Source organism: Pteropus medius, unplaced genomic scaffold (genome assembly GCF_902729225.1).
Source record: "Pteropus medius unplaced genomic scaffold, Ma_sr-lr_union100, whole genome shotgun sequence".
NCBI lineage: Eukaryota > Metazoa > Chordata > Mammalia > Chiroptera > Pteropodidae > Pteropus > Pteropus medius.
Genome location: NW_024352787.1, coordinates 26,304,521 through 26,324,176, shown reverse-complemented (window position 1 = coordinate 26,324,176; position 19,656 = coordinate 26,304,521). Strand labels below are relative to the sequence as shown.

The window sequence follows — 19,656 nt, the reverse complement described above, 5'->3', positions numbered from 1 at the left end:
ACCATGCCCAAGTGAGCAATGCTGTGAGTCTGGCGTCTGTGCAGGGACCTCAAGGCAACATCGTGGGACAGAGAAGACCAGAGACAAACTGAGTGTCCATCATGGAGGGGACATTAACCGAATAATTAAGACAGCTGCTCAGCAGTAAGCCAAGTGCCCTGTGCTGCCAGGGGCTACCCTCCTGACATGAAGTTAAGTGAGGACAGTCATTCATTATATGACCCCACTCAATCCATTCTTTGTTTTGAACTTTTTATTAAAGTAAAACATACGGAATAGAGCCATCCACAAGCCTGCTGGGCTATGTTAATTTTCAGAAAGTGAGCACACTTGTGGAACAAATGTTATCAAGAAAAGGTCTATCACCTGCCACCTCCTGCTCCCCTCTAGACACTACTGAAACCCCGTCCCCGACCCAGGTCATCTGGCTTCCAACACCATAGACTGGTCTGGGCAGTTTTGAGCTTGGTATACGTCTTATGTAAGTGTGCTTTGCACCTGCCTTCTCTCTCCCACCACATTGTGTCTGGAAGTTTCATCCATGTGTGTGGGATTTCCTTTTCACTGCTGAGTCGTGTGTCCTTCTGTGTAGGAAAATCCTAGGTATGTAAATGAAAATGACCAGAGAAAGAACTTGCAAGGCTGGTCATACCCAAGGCTGGTGACTTTCAGGGTGGGGAAGGAGGGCAGCAGTGACCGGAGGGGACCTGCCGCACAAATCTTTCTGAGCCGGTGTCAGTCCTTGCCCACAATAGTCCAAGGGGACCATGACTCTGAGTGCTTTCAGTGCCAACTGCCTTTGCCATGTCTCTCAACCTTGCAATCTGCCAATCTGGGCCACTAACTAGTCCTGCCCACCTGAGCCTGCAGTCAAAACTGTCTGGATTTGAGCCACTTGCTATGTGACCTTGGACCAGTTCTATAACCTCTGAGCCTCCCAGACCACATCTACCTGACTCTAGAGCCCCAGGCTTTAGTGAGAGAGGCCCCAACCTCTCTTCAGGCATGCTGCTCCCCTCCTCACCTCTTCCTACCAAATCCCTTTCTGGGCAGAGATGGTAATCCCATTTCACTCAGGAGGAAATTGAGTGAGCTCTGAGTGTCCATTCTTTGAGCAAAATTTAAATTAAGGTCAGAATGTCTGTTCCAGCTGCCACTGGCACTCAGCCGGGCTCACACACTAGAGATACACCTAAGGCTTGCACACACTCCCGTGGAGGTATTCATTCACTCAGTGAAAGATGCAGTTACTATGCAAATATTTGTGGAGGGCCCACTGGGTGCCAATGTAGGCCAAGTCCTTGCTCTAATGGGGCTCACACTGTAGTAAGGAGAGACATTGTAAAAATAAAATACAATAGGTAATATGCCAGTTGTGATAAGTGCTTTGAATAAAGACAGAAAAGAAGCATGGCGGAAACATGAAGTTTTGATATTTTATATGTAGTTATCATGGAAAGTCTCTCGGAGGAGGTGCCATTTGAGTAGAAACCTGGAGAAAGTGAGGGAGGGAGTTACAGATCTGGAGAAGGTGGTCCCGATGGAGCCCGACAGGGAAGGCGCTGAGGTGGGGGCAGTTTTGTGTTCCAGGAGCAGCAGAGAGGCCAGTGGTGGTGGGCTGGGGGCAGAGGGAGCCAGGAGGAGTTGGGCAGCAGATGGGCACCCTCCAACCCGTGGGGCCTTGCAGGCCACAGGGAGGACAAAGACAAGCATGTCCTCGCACACATGCGTGCGTGTGGCCAGCCACGTTGCCACCATGGGCGCCTGGGGAGTCCCATAAACTGAAAGAAGGAAGCCCTTTCTGCGCCCCGCTCCAGCTCCCTCCTGCGCCTAGCCCAGCTGCGACAGCAGCGACTTCCTCTTTCTAGCCCATTTAAGGCCCAGCTGGGAGCACACAGAGTAGTGAGGCCACAGGCAGCACCAGCATCGCCATGGGAGATACCTTCATCCGCCACATCGCCCTCCTGGGCTTCGAGAAGCGCTTTGTCCCCAGCCAGCACTATGTGAGTAGTGGGGATTGTGGGCAAATGGCTCCCGGTCTCTGGGCCTCAGTCTGCCGATCTGGGCCCTCAGTGGACATGGGCCCCTTAAAAACACGCCGCTCCCTTGCCCCAGCCAGGAGTCCTTTGTGCCCTTCCCAGCAGTCAGCCAGCGCTCACATCCACGGTGTGTTCCTATGGGCAGCCCTGCCTGACCATCCCCATTCTTAGGGACTGATCTGGAGGGCTGGTGGCTGGCTTTCTGTCCTCCCAGCTGCCTGTGGAATTGGTTTCCTCAGAGTCGTATTTCTGCCAGTAGAGTGACACCACCATAGGAGAAGGAGGGAAAAATATCCCCACTCCCCACTCTTGCCCCTGGGGTGGGGAAGTGTCCGCCCAGACATGACCACCCCACTATAGGTTCCCCAAGCTCAGAAGAAGTCCAGGGAAGATCCAGATATATTCTCTTTCTCTTTCTCTTTCTCTTTCTCTCCCTCCCTCTCTCCCTCCCTTCTTCCATCCCTCTCTCCCTCCCTCTCCTTCCCTCCCTCCTTCCCTCTTTCTCTTTCTCCCTCCCCATTTCCTTCCTTCTCTGCATATAAATTTTCTGAAACACTTCAGAGTAAGTTGGAGACATTATGTTTCTTAACCTCCAAATACTTAAAATCAAAGACATTCTCTTACATAACCACAGTGCAAATGTGTCAAAATCAGGAAATTAACATTGTTACGACACTGTTATCCAGCCCACAGACTTTATTCAGATTTCACTCATTGTCCTATTTGTCCTCTGTAGTAAGAATTTTTAGGTCCAGGATCCAATCCAAGATCACCTGCTACATTTCAGTTGTCATGTCTCTTCAGCCTTCTTTCATCTGGATCAGTCTTAATGAGCCTTTCTGTGTCCTTCTCAAATTTGACATTTTGAAGAGATGGGGCCAGTTGTTTTGTAGAAGGTCCTTTGATTTGAGTTCATCTGATACTTAGTTAGATGCAGGTTATGCATAGGTGACAGGAATACACCAGAAGTGAGCTGTGTTCTTCTCATTGATCCTATCAGGTGGCAGACAGTTGCAACTTGTTCTCATGTTGGTGATGCTAAGTTGATCGTCATGTCCTGGACATGTCTTCCAAGTTTCCCTACTGTAAAGTTACTATTTTCCCCTTTGAAATTAACAACTAACTGGTGGGGAGATTATTTGAAGCTATGCGAGCATTCTGTTTTTATAGTACATTGATGGCTCTTGCCTGAATCAAATTACTGTAATGATTGCCAAATAGTGATTTTTAAACCCTGTCATTCCTTCTGCATTTTTAGTTAATATTTTATTGTAAGGGTCTTTTCTCCTCTCTATTTATTTATTTACTTCTGTCAGTATGGATTTTGATTCATTCAATGGGTTATATAATCCATTACTATCATTACTTATTTTGATGCTCAGATTGTCCCAGATTTGGCCAGTGGGAGCTCCTTCAAGCTCTAATGTATTCATTTCAGTTATTGTATTCTTCATTCCTGACTGGTTCATTTTCATGGTTTCTATCTCTTTGTTATCTCACTGAGTTCATCTATTCTCCTCTCTAATTCATTGAGCATCTTTAGAACCAGTGTTTTGAACTCTTTATTTTATAGATTGCTTGTCTCTATTTCATTTAGGTTTCTTTTCTGGGGTTTTGTCCTGATCTTTTGTTTGAGACGTATTTTTCTGTTTGCTCGTTTTGGCTGTTTCTCTGTTTCTTTCTATGAATTAGGTGAAAGAGCAACCTCTCCCAGTCTTGAAGGAGTGGCCTTGTGTAGCAGCTACCCCTTTGTAGAATGCAAATGCTGTCTTTGGCAGGCCAGCTAGAGCTGGAGTATTTGTGGGATGAAGGGAGTTCCAGGATCAAGCTTTATTGGGGCCTGGAGCTGTAGCTGGAATGGTCACAGGCCAGGGGAAGTCCCTAGGGGCAAGCTGTGCTGGGACTGCCTTGGCAGGCCAATTGGAGCTGTAACAGGCCAGTTGGAGCAGGCTCAGGCTTCAGGTAGTCCCAGGGGCAAGCTGAACCAGGGCCTGGAGCTGAAGCCTATGTGGTCTGCAGGAAGTCCTGGGGACAAGCCACACCTAGGTGGGAACTGTAGCTAGGGCATGTGCGAAGCTGAAGGAAGTCCTGGGGCAAGCAGTGGAGCTGCTTTGGGTCGGGGGTGGGGGGGGTGCTCACTGGGATGGCTTTGGCCTATGATGAGTTCTTGGATCAAGCTCTTCCCTTTGTCATCAAGGGGGAGGGAGAAGGCCACAAATGGTGCTAGTCTGATGCCTGCAACTCTGGGGAGAGTTCCCGCAGCTCCCCTCCAGCTTGGCAGATACTCTAGGGTTAGTAAATGAATTTCCCTCCTGTATAGCATAGGTATCTTTTTAAACCAGCAGTCCCCAACCATTTTGGCATCAGGGACTGGTGGTGCTCCTATGAGAATCTAATGCCTGATGATCTGAGATAGAGCTGAGGCAGCGATGGGGAGCGGATGCAAATACAGATGAAGCTTCGCTTGCTCATGTGTCGCTCACCTCCTGCTGTGCTGCCTGGTTCCTAACAGGCCCAGACCAATACTTGAGGATCCCTGCTTTAAACCAGTTTTTTTCTGCTGTGCCCCAGGGCAGACATGTCTACTTGGGCCCTTCCGGGACCCTCCTGCCTGCAAGGAGGGGGGGTGGGGTGGGGTGCCCTCAGCGCCATCTCTCTAAATTTCCTACCAGTTTCTTCTGTGTGGTCACTCTTGTTTGTTGTGCAAAAGCTGTTCAGTCAGCCCTCGGTTCTTCTTCAGGGGGAACTGCTCTGTCTGTAGGTGTAAATTTGTTGTGTTCGTGGGAGAAGGTGAGTTCAGTGTCTTCCTACACCACCATCTTGGACCAGAAAGCTCCTCCTTGTGGATTTTATTTTTAAATATGTAAAATATTCACATGTGATCAGATATCAAAACTTCATAAAAATATACTCAAAGACTCATTCTGGTTCATGTTGTCTGTATTTCTCTTCGCAAAATTAAGTGCATACATATGTGAATATTTTCTTATTATTCTGTCCTAACTACACACAGATAACAAACAAGGAGACATAGTATATGTACTTTTTTTCATTTTCCTATAATATCCGAGAGTTCTCTCCAAATTAATTCATTGAGTCTCTAATTTTTTTGCATCTTTATAATTTTCCATTGTGTGATTATGCCATGGTTTCTCCAAACAACCACTTAGATAGTTTTTTACTAATCTGCAATCACCTAATCATCCTGCATTTATATTATTATGAGTAAAGTTGAACATCTCTTTACATGTTTAAGGGTTACATATATACATGTGTGTGCCATGAAACATCCGATGCCTTTTGCTCATTTTTCTATCAGAGTTTTTGTCTTCTTTCCTTCAAATTAAAAAAAAAAATTTTATATTAGGAACATTAATCATTTATGTATTGTATTGAAACTATTTTCTGTTTATTGTTTGTACTTTGGCTTTACTTATGGTTTTATATGCAAAAGTTTGGAAAATTTTTGATGTATTTGAAACAGGCATCTTTTCTTTCTTGCGTTCAGGTTTTGAGTCAGATAGAACATCTTCCCATATATCCATGTTTCCTTCTTGTGTTACCAACCAAAGTTGGTGGGTCCTTTGTCAGTCACATACAGAGGGGCTTTATTCTGGAGCGACAGGTTTATCGCAGAGAAAAGTAGGTTTTGTTCCTGAGGCAGCTGGATGAGGAGAGAGGGAGAAACCCCAAATTTGTCTCCCCAAATAAAAATCTGAAGCAAATTTAAAGAGCAAGGTGAGGAGGGGCTATGCATATTAATTAATTAATTCTAGATCGTCTTGGAACTAAGCCATCGAAGGTCAGCAATGTGAAAGAGAGCAGGACAGAACAAAGTAATTTCAATCTGGCAGATTTTGACTGGTCAGTAGTCCTATATGTGTTCATGTTTAATCAATAAGGGTTCTTCCTTACCGATGGAACTCTCGCTTCTTAAAGGGTTCCGATGGCAAACAGCGGCACCTCTGTTACTTGAGTTCCAAGAACTTTGGATCCATTATGCTCTTGACGTCAGCTTAGGGTCATTTGGCTGCTAACTGTACCTGCTCAAGCCTCTGGGACTAGTTTGATGTGTCTAGGTCTGCTGGTCTCTGGAGTACTATGAAGAAGCCTGGTGTTAACTACTGAAAATCGCTAAAAAAGAGGAAATAAAACTATTATGGTCTGGTTTCAGTGTTAGGTCCCTCGGGGGCCACCTGGATTTCAGTGTGAGGACCAGTTTCACTTGCACTTATATGGTTTCAATTTTTTCATTTAGATCTCTGATTCATTTGGAGTTTATTGTGCTGTGTGGTGTGAGAAACTAATCCAATTTTACCTTTTCCTAAAAGGCTAGTTAGTTGTCCCAACACCAATTTTTAAACAATCCACCTTTACTTCTGTGATTTGAAATGCCATTTTTATCATATCCTAAATTTACGTAAATACTTGATCTATTTCTAGATTTTCTATTTTGTACCACGGTTTTTTCCTTTATAGTATGATGCTGCTGTTTTTTAAAGTTATTGTGATAAAATATACATAATAAAATTTATCAACCATTTTTAAGTGTAAGTTTGGTGGAATTAAGTATATTCACATTGTTGTGCAACCATCGCCACCATCCATCTCTAGAACTTTTTCACTCATCACAGACTGAAACTCTGTACCCATTAAACACTAACTAACTTCCTATCCCTCCACCCCAGTCCCTGGCACCCACCATTCCACTTTCTGTCTCTATGAATTTGGCTGTTTGGGTTATCTCATATTTATGGAATCATATCATGTTTGTTTGTGTGTGTGTGTCTCCCTTATTTCACTTAGCATAATGTTTTCAAGGTTAATCCATGTTGTAGTGTCTATCAGAATTTCCTTCCTTTTGAAGGCTGAATGTATCCTATTGTATGTATGTACCATATTTTGTTTATTTACTCATCTGTCAAAGGACACTTGGGTTGCTTCCACCTTTTATCTATTGTGAATAATGTTGCTATGAACGTGGGTGTACAAATATCTCTTCAAGACCCTACTTTCAAATCTTTTGGATATATAACCAGAAATGGAATTGCTGGATTATATGGTATATGTTTAATTTTTTTGAAGAACTGCCATGCTGTTTTTCACAGCACCGCCCCATTTTACATATCTAACAGCAAAGCACAAGGGTTCCAATTTCTCCATATCCTTGCCAGCACTTGTTTTTTTCTTCCTGTTTTCCATATTTTTAAATAGCAGCTCTCCTAACTGGTGTGAAGCACACTGTTTTAATTATAAAGGTTTTATAGTCTGTTTTAATATATGACAGGGATAGTCTCTCACATACCTCTTCCTTTTTAGCTATTATTTTGCCCCCAGGCTTATTTATTTACATCTCTGTATGGTTGTTTTCGTGCATAAATGACAGAGTCGAGTTGTTAGGACAGAGACTGGAGAGCCTGCAGAGCCTGAAGTATTTACTATGTGGCTCTTTACAGAGAAGTTTGTTGAGTCCCCTTGTCTGAGATCTGAATTAGAATGCTCATATCTAATCGTGAACATTAGAGTCACTTGTAGTTTATCCTGAAAGCTGCCTGAAGTTCATCATACTCGTCTTCCTCTTAAACGGCTTTATTGACATAATTTATACACCAAATAGGTCAGCCATTTAAAGTGAAAGAGGATTTTTTTTGGTATATTTACCAAGTTGTCCAACTATCACCATAATCTAGTTTTTAGAACATTTTTATCATCACCAAAGAAACCTTGTATTCTTTGGTAGCTATTCTTTTTATTCCCCCAAGATTTTATTCTGAAAATTTTCAAACACAGTTACAGCTAAGTGGAAATTATTTCACAAACAAAACAAAAATAACCCCCACCCCAAACCAGCCACTCATACACCCACTACCTAGGCAATACCATTTACATTTTCTTATATTTGCTTAATCACTTATCTATCCACCCATCCATCATCTGTCTTATTTTCAGTGCATTTTAAAGCAAAGGGCAAAAATCAGTATTCTTTGCCTTAAATACTTCGGCATACGTATCACTAGAGTTTAGTATTGTTTATAGTTTTTTTTTTGGGTTTTGATATAAAACTAACATAAAATAAAATCCATCAATCTTAGAGATATATTTACTGAGTTTATGATGGTGCATGTCCCTATGTAACCCAAACCCTCATCAAGACAGAGAATGTTACCATCACTCCAGAACATTCCCTCATGCCCCAGTCATTCCTTTCTTGTCCTCCAGAGATAACCACTGTTCTGATGTTTTTCTGTCTTAAATTAGTTGCACTTGCTGTGGAAAGTCCTGGATATAGACTCATACACTGTGTGGCCTTTGGTGTTTGACTTTTTTCTTCCTTTTTCTTAAATTAATTAAAATTAATTAATTAATTAATTAATCGATTAATTAATTTATGGTGACATTGGTTAATGAAATCCAATAAGTTTCAGCTGTACACTTTAACAGTAAGGCATATATATATATTTACAGTGTGTGTACACCTTCCATAGTTAGATTTCTTTCTCTCACCACATATTTGACCCTCTTTACACCGTCTACCTCCCCCCACTCTTCTCCCTCTTACCCTCTGGTATCCACTAGTCTACAGTCCATGTCCATGAGTCTCTGTTTGTTTGTCCTGTTCATTTGTTGCTTTTAGGTTTATATCCCACATATAAGTGATATCATGTGATTTTCAACTTTTCCTGTCTGGGTTTTCGCTTAGCATGATTAACTCGAGATCCATCCATGTTGCCACAAATGGCAGTATTTCATCTCTTCTTATGGCTGAGTAATATTCCATTGTATATATGTACCACAGTTTCTTTATCCAGTCATCTATTGTAGGACACTTTGGTTGCTTCCATGTCCTGACTACTGTGAATAATGCTGCTATGAACATTGGTGTGCAAATATCTTTTCGGATATGAGTTTTCAAGTCTTTGCATTAAATATAATTGCTGGATCATATGATAGATCACTTCTTAGTTTTTTGAGGACCCTCCTTACTGTTTTCCGTAGTGGCTATACCAATTTGCAGTCCCACCAGCAGTGTGTGAAGGTCCCTTTTTCTCCACATCCTCTCCAACATTTGTTATTATTTGTTCTGTTGATTATAGCTTTTCTAACAGGTGTGAGAGATGTTTGACTTTTTTCACTAATGCTTTTGAGATTAATCCAGGTTGTTGCATACATCAGCAATTTGTTTCTTTTTGTGGCTGAGTAGTATTCTAGCTATTTCGTAGGTTTATTTTTCTTTACTGATTTTTTAAAATAATGGCTTTATTGAGATATAATTCCCATATAATATAGTTCACCTGCGTAGGTGTACAAGTCAGTGGTTTTTAGTATATTCTCAGAGTTGTGCAATCATCACCACAATCAATTTTAGTAGATTTTCATCACCCCAAAGGAAACCCTGTACCCACTGCAGTTATTTCTCATTTCCCACCCCCCTCTACACCCCACTGTTCCTGGCAACCACTAATCTACTTTCTGTCACTACAGACTTGTCTATTCTGGACATTTAATGTAAATGGAACCATACAATACCTTATTGAGTTCTTGTATTGTTTGAGTTCGGCTCTTTCTATATCTTATGTCCTGAAACTCATACTAGCCCTAGCGTGAGGTCCTACTTTTATCTCCAATTGACAGATGAGGAATTAGAGTTAGTAAGAGAGAAGCCGATTATCTTGCCCTGGGTCCTGAAGCTGGAGAGTGACAGCTCTGGGGTCCATGAAGTTGGCGCCCTTCCTATGGCCCAGGTTGCCCCCAAAAGCACTCTCCCCCAACTTCCAGTCCTCTAGACTTCCACCGGGGGTGGGGTGCTGCCCAGTGCATGGCAAGGCCCTGTTGGAAGCTGAACGAGGTCCTCTCACCCTGGCTGCCCCCCAGGTGTACATGTTCCTAGTGAAGTGGCAGGACCTGTCTGAGAAGGTGGTCTACCGGCGGTTCACCGAGATCTATGAGTTCCACGTGAGTGCTCAGTGGGAAGGGTTCAGGGAGGGGACGCCACACCCAGTCTCAGCTCTGCCTTTTGGGGAGGAGATTGCCCCAGGTGCTGACTGGGAGCTGAAGAACCCAGAGGCTCCCCACCACCAGCCCACAGTTAAGGGGGCATGTTTCTAACTTTAAAAACATTTTACTTAAAGTATTTTTATTGTGGTAAAATATACCTAACATAAATTTACCATTTTAACAATTTTAAGTGTTCAACTCAGTGGCATTAAGTATATTCACAGCGTAGTGTGATGATCACCATCATCCATCTGTAAAATATTTTCATCTTCCTACACAGAAACTGTATCCATTCAGGATGAACCCAAGGGGGCACTCTTCAGGCATGTGCTTGCTTTATCCCTGCAGCGGGCAACCTGGCCAGTGTCACCATCATGGTTGTCATCCCAGGAGCTTAGACTTTTGCTCAGGGTCTCTGGCCTGATGAGGATTGCTGGTGGATCAGAAGGAGGGTTGACAATCATGACATCCAAGAAACCGGGTCCTCTTCTTTATGGGTGCCTGCTGTTACCAAGTTTTACATGAGCAAATCCCATAGGCTCTAAACTCCATAGGATCCTCACACCAGTGACTGCTGGATGGAATTGAGGGTGGTCATTTGTGGGGTTATAGTGTGCAGAGCTTGGCTGCTGGTTCCTGGTCTGAGATAGGGTAAAGTGGATGGAGGTCCACAGAAGCCAGATGGGTCTCCCAAGAACCCACTCTACACATAGGGCCCTTCCTAACTGGAGAGGGAGTCCTGGACTGTGTGGGTTCCTCTTATGTGAGAAATGAAAGTGAAATACATTAAATGCGAAGAAGACTATAACCAGCCCTGTACCCCTAGCACTTGGCATCACAACTGATGTCACTGGGCTGTTTGCTACAAGACTTTTTTAAGATAAGGGAAATAAAGCATTATAAAAGAAGTGGAAGGCTCTCTTTATCCCATACCCCATCCCAGCTCCTACCCTGGGTGACTGCGTGCACGCGCGCGCGCGCGCACACACACACACACACACACACACAGCCCAAGAGCAATATGCAGTAGTGTTGAACATGCATTTCCTGTAGTCTATATAAAAGCTATCAGTGTGCCACTGGCTTCCTTCTCTATCTGGGTGCTGGACTGAGGACAGACAAGGGTGGAAGGGGATGTTGTGAAATCCAGGCCTGGTGGAAGCTCGGCCCAGGGTGGTAGCAGTGTGGGTAGTGAGAAGGGTCAGATTCTCTGGGTAGATACTGGGAGTAGAATCGAAAGGATTTGCTGGTAGCTTGGATGTGAGGCGGGAAAGAAAGAGGAATCAAGGATGCCACCAGAACTTTCTGCCCGAGTGACTAGAAGGGTATTTAGGTCATTTCCATTTTGTGCTTTTACAGTGTTGTAATAAGAAATATTCCTTAATATCTTCTTTTCTGTGCAGAAAACCTTAAAGGAAATGTTTCCTATTGAGGCTGGGGACATCAACCCAGAGAACAGGATCATTCCCCACCTGCCAGGTGAGGGGCTCAGTCACCTGGGCCGGGTTACTTGTCCTGGCTCCCCACACCTGCCCTCTAAACTGCCCCTTCACCCCCTACTCCCGCTTAGACTTGATCTTGAGAATGTGCTCACCGCTTCTTTGGTGCCCCTTCTGGTCTGGTTAGCACCACGGTGGTTTGATGGGCAGCGGGTAGCCGAGAGCCGCCAGGGCACACTCACTGAATACTACAACGCACTCATGGGCCTGCCTGTTAAGATCTCCCGCTGCCCACAACTCCTGGACTTCTTCAAGGTGCGCCCCGACGACCTCAAGCTCCCCACGGACAGCCAGTGAGTGGCCTCCTTGTCCCGTTCCCAGGCAGGTGGGAGACGAAATGAGGTGGTGAACCCCACCCTGGAGGCGGGCGGGACTTTCCCCATGTTACAGATGAGGAGACCGAAGCTCGGGCGGGGAAGCAACTTGCCTAAAGTCACACAGCTGGAAAGAGAAGGAGGCATGGTTCCAACTCTGGCCCATGTTATCTGGAGCCAACCAGCATCATTTCCAAGTCTCCATCTGGACCCCCTTGAGTGTCATGGAGCCGGGGGAGGTACTCTGGGCCAGAGGCTTGAAAACCTTCTGAAAGCAGTTTCTCTACGTGTGATGGGGGCGAGGGCCAAATGTAGTCCTGGGCACAGTGGAGAGTGATTACAGAAGGTGAAGTGAGAGCCCAGAGGAATGTGGCAGTGGCCTCTGTTAATTGCTGAGCAAGTCTCAGGCCCCTGGCTCCCTTTTGTCACCTCATTCTCTGCTTGCCTCTGCCCTAGGGTCTCCTGTCCTCAGGGCCCTGTGTGGAAGGCATCTGAGAGGCTGAATGAGATTCCAGGGGAACAGGCTGAAGGTCCCTCCCTCTGTCCCTCTCTGGTCACTGACCAGAAGACAGGACGGCCATAGGCAGACAGGATTGCTCCAGCCAGTGCTTATTAGCCCCTGAATGCACTCCTGGTGCAGGGAAGGACAGCTCCTACCAGCCCCGTTGGTGAGAGAGCCCACTTCCTATGGGCTCTGGTCCAGGGAGCCAGCCCAGGAGCTGCCAGGAGCCTTTCCCAGACCCAGCGCATTGCTCTAGCCGGCTGGGGAATGAGGCCCTTGCTCTCTTCAACAGCTGGCACCTTCTCCTTGGGGTCTGCCGAAGGCTTAGGTCCCTCCTTGGGCTGGCCAAGCAGCTGCCCTGTCCTTCCCAATGCCCTTTCCTTGCCGGTCCCGTCACTACCTTCTCTCTGTATTGGCCCTCATTTCCACATTCCTTTTCCTTGTGGGAAATTCTTCTGTAGGTCCACCGGGAGTGTTCCATTCCCCTGTGGGAAGCCGAGTGTCTAACCCAGACTGTTCTCTCCTGCAGGGTGAAAAAGCCAGAGACATACCTGGTGCCTAAAGATGGCAAGAGTAATGTTGCAGGTGAGAGGCCCAGGGGCAGCCAGTGCAGGTCACCCTAAGGAGACTGTTGTTATGATCAGGGACCTGAGTGTGGGGTGTGCAGGGAAAAGGGCAGGAGGTGAGAGCAGCCAAGAAGAGTGTTGGTGGCCACACTAAAGAGTTGAGATCTTTGAGGGTCACTGGACAGCAGAGAGCTCCTTGGAAAGGAAGGTGCTTCCCCTGCCTCCGTGGCTGCAGAACTCAGCACAGACCCTGGGGGATATTGTGGCTGAATGAACAGGTTTAGGGGCAAAGGCGACCTTCATGGGTGCCATAGGGGCATGACAGTATTTAATCTTTATTGCATGATAATTGTTAATAATACTACCTAACATTTATCTAGCGCTTACTCTGTGCCAGACATTATTTTAAATGTTGTCCGTGTATTAACTCATGTAATCATCTTTATTACAATATGAAATAGGTACTGTAGTGCTATGATCCTCATTTTACAGCTGGATACATTGAGGCTTGATTTAATTTGAGAGTCTCACCAAAGGTCACACAGCTACTAAATGTGGAGCAGGCTTTCCACCAGTCAGTGGGATGCCCGGGCGAGTACTCTGGGCCACTCAAAGTGTGGTCCAGGGACCAGCAGTATCTTACTTAGCCAGCTTGGGCTTCCATAACAAAGTATCACAGACTGGGGGACTTAAACAAGACATTTATTTCTCACAGTTCTGGAGGCTGGAAGTCTGAGATCAAGGTGTGAGCAGGGTGGGTTCCTGCTGAGGTCTCTCCTCTTGACTTGCAGATGGCGGCCTTCTCTCTGTGTCCTCACGTGGCCTTTCCTCTGTGCACACACATCCCTTGTGTTTCTTCTTCTTATAAGAACACCAGTCCTATTGGATCAGGGCCCCACCTTTATGACCTTGTTTAACCTTAATTGCTTCCTTAAAGGCTCTGTTTCCAAATACAGTCAGATTCTAAGGTACTGGGGGTTAGGGCTTCAGTGTATGAATTCTGGGGGGTAGGGACAGATACAATTCAGCCCATAATAAGCAGCAGCAGCAGCATTGCCAGGAGGTTCACTGGAAATGCAGACTCTCAGACCACACTAATGGAATCAGAACCTTGTTTTAGCATGACCCCTGGGGGATTCATGTGCAGGCCTGCTTGCTAACCTCATCGAATGAAAAAGAGAATGTGCTTAAATTGTGTGACTACCATCTGGGACACACTAGGTGCTCACTAAATGAAGGCCTGCAAAGATTAACTTGTTTTTGTTGCTTTCCAGCTTGCAAGGCGTGTCCACCTGTGACTTGCCTGGAGCTGGGTGGGGTTGGGATGCCAGTGCCAGTTGTGGGAGAGCCAGGAAGAGGCAGCCCACCCCTGCAGTGTGTCCACTCACTCTGCCCTCCCTCTGCCCAGACATCACAGGCCCCATCATCCTGCAAACCTACCGGGCCATCGCTGACTATGAGAAGAGCTCAGGCTCTGAGATGGCTCTGGCCATGGGTGACGTGGTGGACGTCGTGGAGAAGAGCGAGAGTGGTCAGCCTCCTGCCCTGCCTGAACCGCCCTCCCCTGTTGCCTGGGCTAATGGACACAGCCCCCACCAAGGCTCTGCCTCTCAGGCAGCCTCGGGCCTCCTCCCCACCTGGCCCATTTGGGCCTTGACTGTCCTCCCCACATTGTGGATCACCCTCTTTCTGAGCGTGTACCCTGTGGCTGTGGGTGTCTGCACGTATTGTGTACCTCGCTGTGCACCTCTGGGGATCGCATTCAGGTGGGGCGGGCGAATTCCTCATCACATGTGTGAAGTGGGTTCCGAGCTGCAATTCTGTGATTGTGTGTGTGTGGGTGTGTATGACTTTGATGTGGAGTATGGTGAAGGTGATATTTCTGAATCCGAGTGTTGGATGTTGGTGGGTCTGTGTCTGAGTGTCCTCACCACCTGATGGCTGAGGGAGGCTGCCAGGCCAGACCTGACTTACCACCCTATGCCCCTGACACAGGTTGGTGGTTCTGCCAAATGAAGACAAAGCGTGGCTGGGTCCCGGCATCCTACTTGGAGCCTTTGGACAGTCCTGACGAGGCAGAGGACCCAGAACCCAACTATGCAGGTGCCCTCTGACCTCCATGGCAGTAGGGGTATGGGAGGAAGGAGCGGGAAGGGCCTGGGGATATTGAAAAGCCACAAGTGACTACTTTGGGGTCAAACATGTCGAAGGCTGGGCAGAGGGGGAGTCAGGGTTAAGACCCACAGTCTGGCTTGGTTTTGGTAGGAGGCAATGCTCTTGGTCAAAGCAGGGAATCAGGAGGTGGAATAGAGGTGGCAGTTGGCTGGGGCCAGGTCCAGTGGGAAGCTGAATAATGAGCAGACCTGAGGCTCAGGAAGGAGGGCTGCCTGGAGGAGGTGGCATTTTCACAGATTAGAAGGCGTGGATGGGGCTCTTGTGGAGTTTGAAAAAAATAAGGTTACCCATAATTTAAAATTGAGATTTCATAATTTTATATGGATTTTTGGTTCCTCTTTAAAAACTGGAAAAGGTGTGTACACTGGGCCCGAAGCCCCCTATGCCAACAGTTGGCTGGAGTCGAGTGGCTAAGGTGCCATGTAGATGGGTGCTCCACCCCCATACTTCCCATCCGACTTCTCCTCTACTTAGGTGCCTGACAAGGCCTCAGCAGTCATGGGAGTTCCTGGCCCCTGGTGTGAATGGTGGTGGTTGAGAGTGGGCAAATTGCCCTGAGTCGAGTGGGTAGAGGGCAGAACTCCAGGGTGCCCCACAAGTTGCTGGAAGGAGCCTACAGAAAGAGACCAAAAAGGACCAGCTGGAGGAAGCCCCAGGCCCAGAGAGGACAGGAGAGGTGGCGAACCTCATGCTAGGCAGATCCTCATACCTTGCCCCTTCCCCCGCCGTGGACCAGGAGAGCCCTACGTCACCATCAGAGCCTACGCTGCTGTAATGGACGATGAAGTATCCCTGCAGCAGGGCGAAACCATAGAGGTCATTCATAAGCTCCTGGACGGCTGGTGGGTCATCAGGTAGGAGAGCACACCCTCCCTTCACTATGCCTGCCCTGAGAGTCAGCCCTGGCCTGTGGCAGGGCTGTTTGGGCTCAGTGCTGATGTCCACTTGGTTGTGTGACACTGGGTAAGCCTCTGGCCCTCTTTGGGCTCAGCTTCCATTATGGTAGCAGATGAATGATAATCCCACCCTATCTCTCAGATCCAGTGTCCTTGTCAGAGTGGGTACATTTTTCCTTTGTGACTTGAGGTCACTTCCCCTGACTGGTCCATCTATTATTCCTTCTTCAGCAACACAACAAATTGCTGTATTAATCATTATGCTTGATAACTGGTAGAACAGATTTGTCATCCCTTTTCCTTTTACATCTTTCATTGCAATTCCCTTGTTATTCCTCCAAATGAATGCAGGAATACTGATCTCCCCTTCCCCACCAGTTCTGGGGAAAGCAGAATCCCCGGGGCTTGTAGAGCCATTTCCCTAGAGCCACTGGGCCTCCCCAGGTCCTTGCACATGCTTTCAGAGTCTTGGGTCACAGGGCCGGTCCATGATCCCAGTGAACTTGTGGCCACAACACTCATCCTCAGCATGGCCCTGGTTTGGAGGCTTTGAGACAGGGTTTCTCAACCTATTAGACCCACACTCAGTTAACCCCCTTCATGCACCCCTGGGAATCTGCTTGTGATGCTCCCACTGGGCAAGAAGAATCAGTTTTACTGAGTGAAGTGTGTATTAGTCAACATTTTTTTCACTCCCGAATGTAATAGTGAGAATGAAAAAAATCTTTTCAACAAATGGTGCTGGAACAACATCATCATCATCAACAACAACAACAACAACAACAACAACAACAACAACAGAGCTAGACACCTACCTCACACCATACACATTTGGGATGATGGATCACAGGTTTTACCAAGCACAAAAACCCAAACTGAAAAGCTTTTGGAAAAAAGCTTTTCCTAGGAGAAGTTGGTGATGTGGAGTTGGGCAAGCAAGTTTCTTAGGACACACAAGGCGATCACCATATAAAGAAATACTAACAAATATAGTATTGCAGATATTTTACAGCAAATCTCCCTGGGGAGATTTGGATCTGCAAATTTCCTCCCCCTTCCAATGTCACAGCTGGGAAGGCCTGTGTTGCACAGATGAGGAAACTGAGGCCCAGAAGGACAGGGTCTGGTGTTGGCCAGTACAGGTGTCTGCAACATCCCAGCTGCCTTGACCCCAATTGTTTAGCGGGAACCCTGATATCCCCACTGCCGGGGCTTCTGTCTCTGTTGCAGGAAAGAAGATGTCACCGGCTACTTTCCATCTATGTACCTACAGAAGGCAGGGCAGGACATAACCCAGGCTCAATGCCAGATCAAGAAGCGAGGGGCGCCGCCCCGCAGGTGAGCGAATCCCTGGAGCTGGGGCACTGGGCGGGGCTGGGGAGGGTGTAGCTGCGTTCCTTCGGTCGGTCCTGGATTGGCAGGGTTAGAACAGGTGAGATAGGGCAAGAGCTCCGAGCCTGGAGAGGGAGGAGGCACCTTCACCGGGTCAAGAGCCCGGACATGCCCCTCCTCCGACCTTGCACCGTGGGGCTGACACCGAGGCGTTGGAAAGCAAGTGTAAGGTGGAGAAGGCGCCGATGACCTGAGTCCTTGGGGATGGTCCGTGAGGCAGTCCAGAGGGCTTCCAGGAGGAGGCCGCCTGAAGGCTGGCGAGGGGCGTGGGAAATGGGCCTTGACTCTGCGGCGCGGCAGGGGTCCGCGTCAAAGGGCAGTCGCCTCTGGCCGTGCCAGACCTCCCCTTCCCCTCTTCCCTCTGCCCGTCCCTACTTCCTTGGTCCAGCCGTTGGACCCCAGGGGTGGCCCTACGAGTCCCCGTGGGCAGGGACGTGAGCGCGCGGACGCCGGGGCGATGACCAATGCCCCCACTCCGCTGGGCCCAGGTCGTCCATCCGCAACGCGCACAGCATCCACCAGCGATCGCGGAAGCGCCTCAGCCAGGACGCCTATCGGCGCAACAGCGTCCGCTATTTGCAACAGCGCCGCCGTCAAGCGCGGCTCGGGCCGCAGAACGCAGGGAGCCCGCGGAGTGAGTGTCCGACGGAGCCAGGGGGCGGGGCGGGGCCTGGGGGCGGGGCCAGGCGCTTCCGGACCGCAGAGCTCTGCGTTGTCCGCCCGGGCTTAGGGGAGGGGCGGGTCCGGAGGGTAATGAGAGACGGGGCCGGGGGCGGGGCCTCTCACTTGACCGCGCTGTCTGCTAGTAGAGGAGCAGCCGCTGACCGAGCGCCCGAAGCCGCAGCCGGCGGTTCCCCCGCGGCCCAGCGCCGACCTCATCCTGCACCGCTGCAGCGAAAGCACCAAGCGGAAGCTGGCGTCAGCTGTCTGATCCGGGACACCGCCCCCAGATGGCGCCTTGGCTCTTCCGCCCCCTCCGCCAGAATCCCTGTCTATGTGTATAGAGCCCCCGCCTCTACATCACCTAGCTTTCGGCCACACTCAGTAAACGTTGCTTGGAATGGACAGAGGCTCTGCAGAGACGCTGGGGGTGCTGGGCCCCGCCCTTAGGTGTATTTCTAGAATTAGGACTGATTGCTGTGAGCTCTTCTGGGGAGAAGTTGCAGTGGCTGAGGTCAGGTTGCATACTGCCCTGTCCTTGGTCAAATTTGCACAAGATCAAATTTGCGCAAGGCCAGTTGCAAGATGAACTACCGGCCCCCGCTGGCCATTTGGACAGAAACTGCCTGTTTGAACTCTGGCCCCACAGCAGAACAGGGTGGACACAGTGCATGGTCAGGGGGGTAAGCACGGTGCGTGACCTTGTGTAGGAGGCTGTGCCAGAAAGCAAATATTCAATGATGAACAGATCCTCACTACTTACTCTAGTATGACTGCCAGCCCATGGCCTCAAAGGCTTTGCTGGTGAGTCTTTCCTAAAATGCAAAGACAGTAAGGTGCAAACTGGAGCTGTGAATATTGCAAAAGATGCAGCTTGTCACAAAGGCCATGGGTGGCATGGACAGCTGCTTCTGGCTAGGCAAAGCTGGTTTCCTTAGAGATGAGAGAAAATCTGCAAGGGGACAGATGCTTCTCAAGAGAATAATTGGCCATCAAACGATTCAGAGAGACCTTGAGAAAACCACTTGGGCCCCTAACTTTTTGCTTTTTGCAGATCTGTTTGCTAAAGTCTGGCATCAAGGACTGTCATAGGAAGCTGTGAAAAAATTAACCACAGGCAACCCCAACCTCTTTGCTTGTTCAGTTGCAGTTGTAACTTAAATAATTAAATACGGCATAGGATAAAATACTTATTTTCATAATTTTTAGTTTTTTTTTTTAAAGATAAAGTCCTGATCAAACATTTTCCTTATGTTTTTCTGTATCTCTGATCCCCCGGAGGTGATCTTGTGCTGGTCCCATGACAGCGTGCTGGTGTGTGTGGAGGCTCCGGTAGTGGGTATTCCTGAGGTCAGTAGGGCACTCCAGATGGGCCTCTGCCATGCACAGAGAAGCAGACAAGAACGGGTGGTTGTACCCTGCAGGCACCTGGGTCTGAGTTAGGCCTGCACTGTCTGTGCAGCCAGTTTTCTTGAGTCTAGGCATAGTGCTGGGCTCTTTACATTGTCTCTAGCTCTGAGAACAACTCTTGTCAGGTAGGTATTTTATGAATGAGAAAACCAAGACTCAGAAAATGTAGGTGATTTGTTTAAGGTAATAGGGCAAGTAGGTGGCCGAG

General features: G+C 47.8%; 1 protein-coding gene across 2 annotated transcripts; it reads left to right on the top strand.

Moving 5' to 3' along the window:
* The first annotated feature begins 1,511 nt into the window (after positions 1–1,511).
* On the top strand, positions 1,512–19,225 carry NCF1 (neutrophil cytosolic factor 1). 2 transcript variants are annotated; one of them, XM_039849099.1, is made up of 11 exons: positions 1,512–2,003; positions 9,912–9,992; positions 11,438–11,513; positions 11,661–11,826; positions 12,879–12,934; positions 14,324–14,446; positions 14,911–15,018; positions 15,827–15,944; positions 17,217–17,324; positions 17,867–18,012; positions 18,185–19,225. In XM_039849099.1, the coding sequence occupies exons 1-11, from the start codon at positions 1,932–1,934 to the stop codon at positions 18,307–18,309; spliced, it is 1,179 nt and encodes a 392-aa protein (XP_039705033.1). In that variant the 5' UTR covers positions 1,512–1,931; the 3' UTR covers positions 18,310–19,225. The 2 variants fall into 2 exon arrangements, with proteins under 2 accessions (XP_039705033.1, XP_039705034.1); XM_039849100.1 differs by having other exon boundaries at positions 1,515–2,003; positions 18,188–19,225.
* The last annotated feature ends 431 nt before the right edge of the window (positions 19,226–19,656 follow it).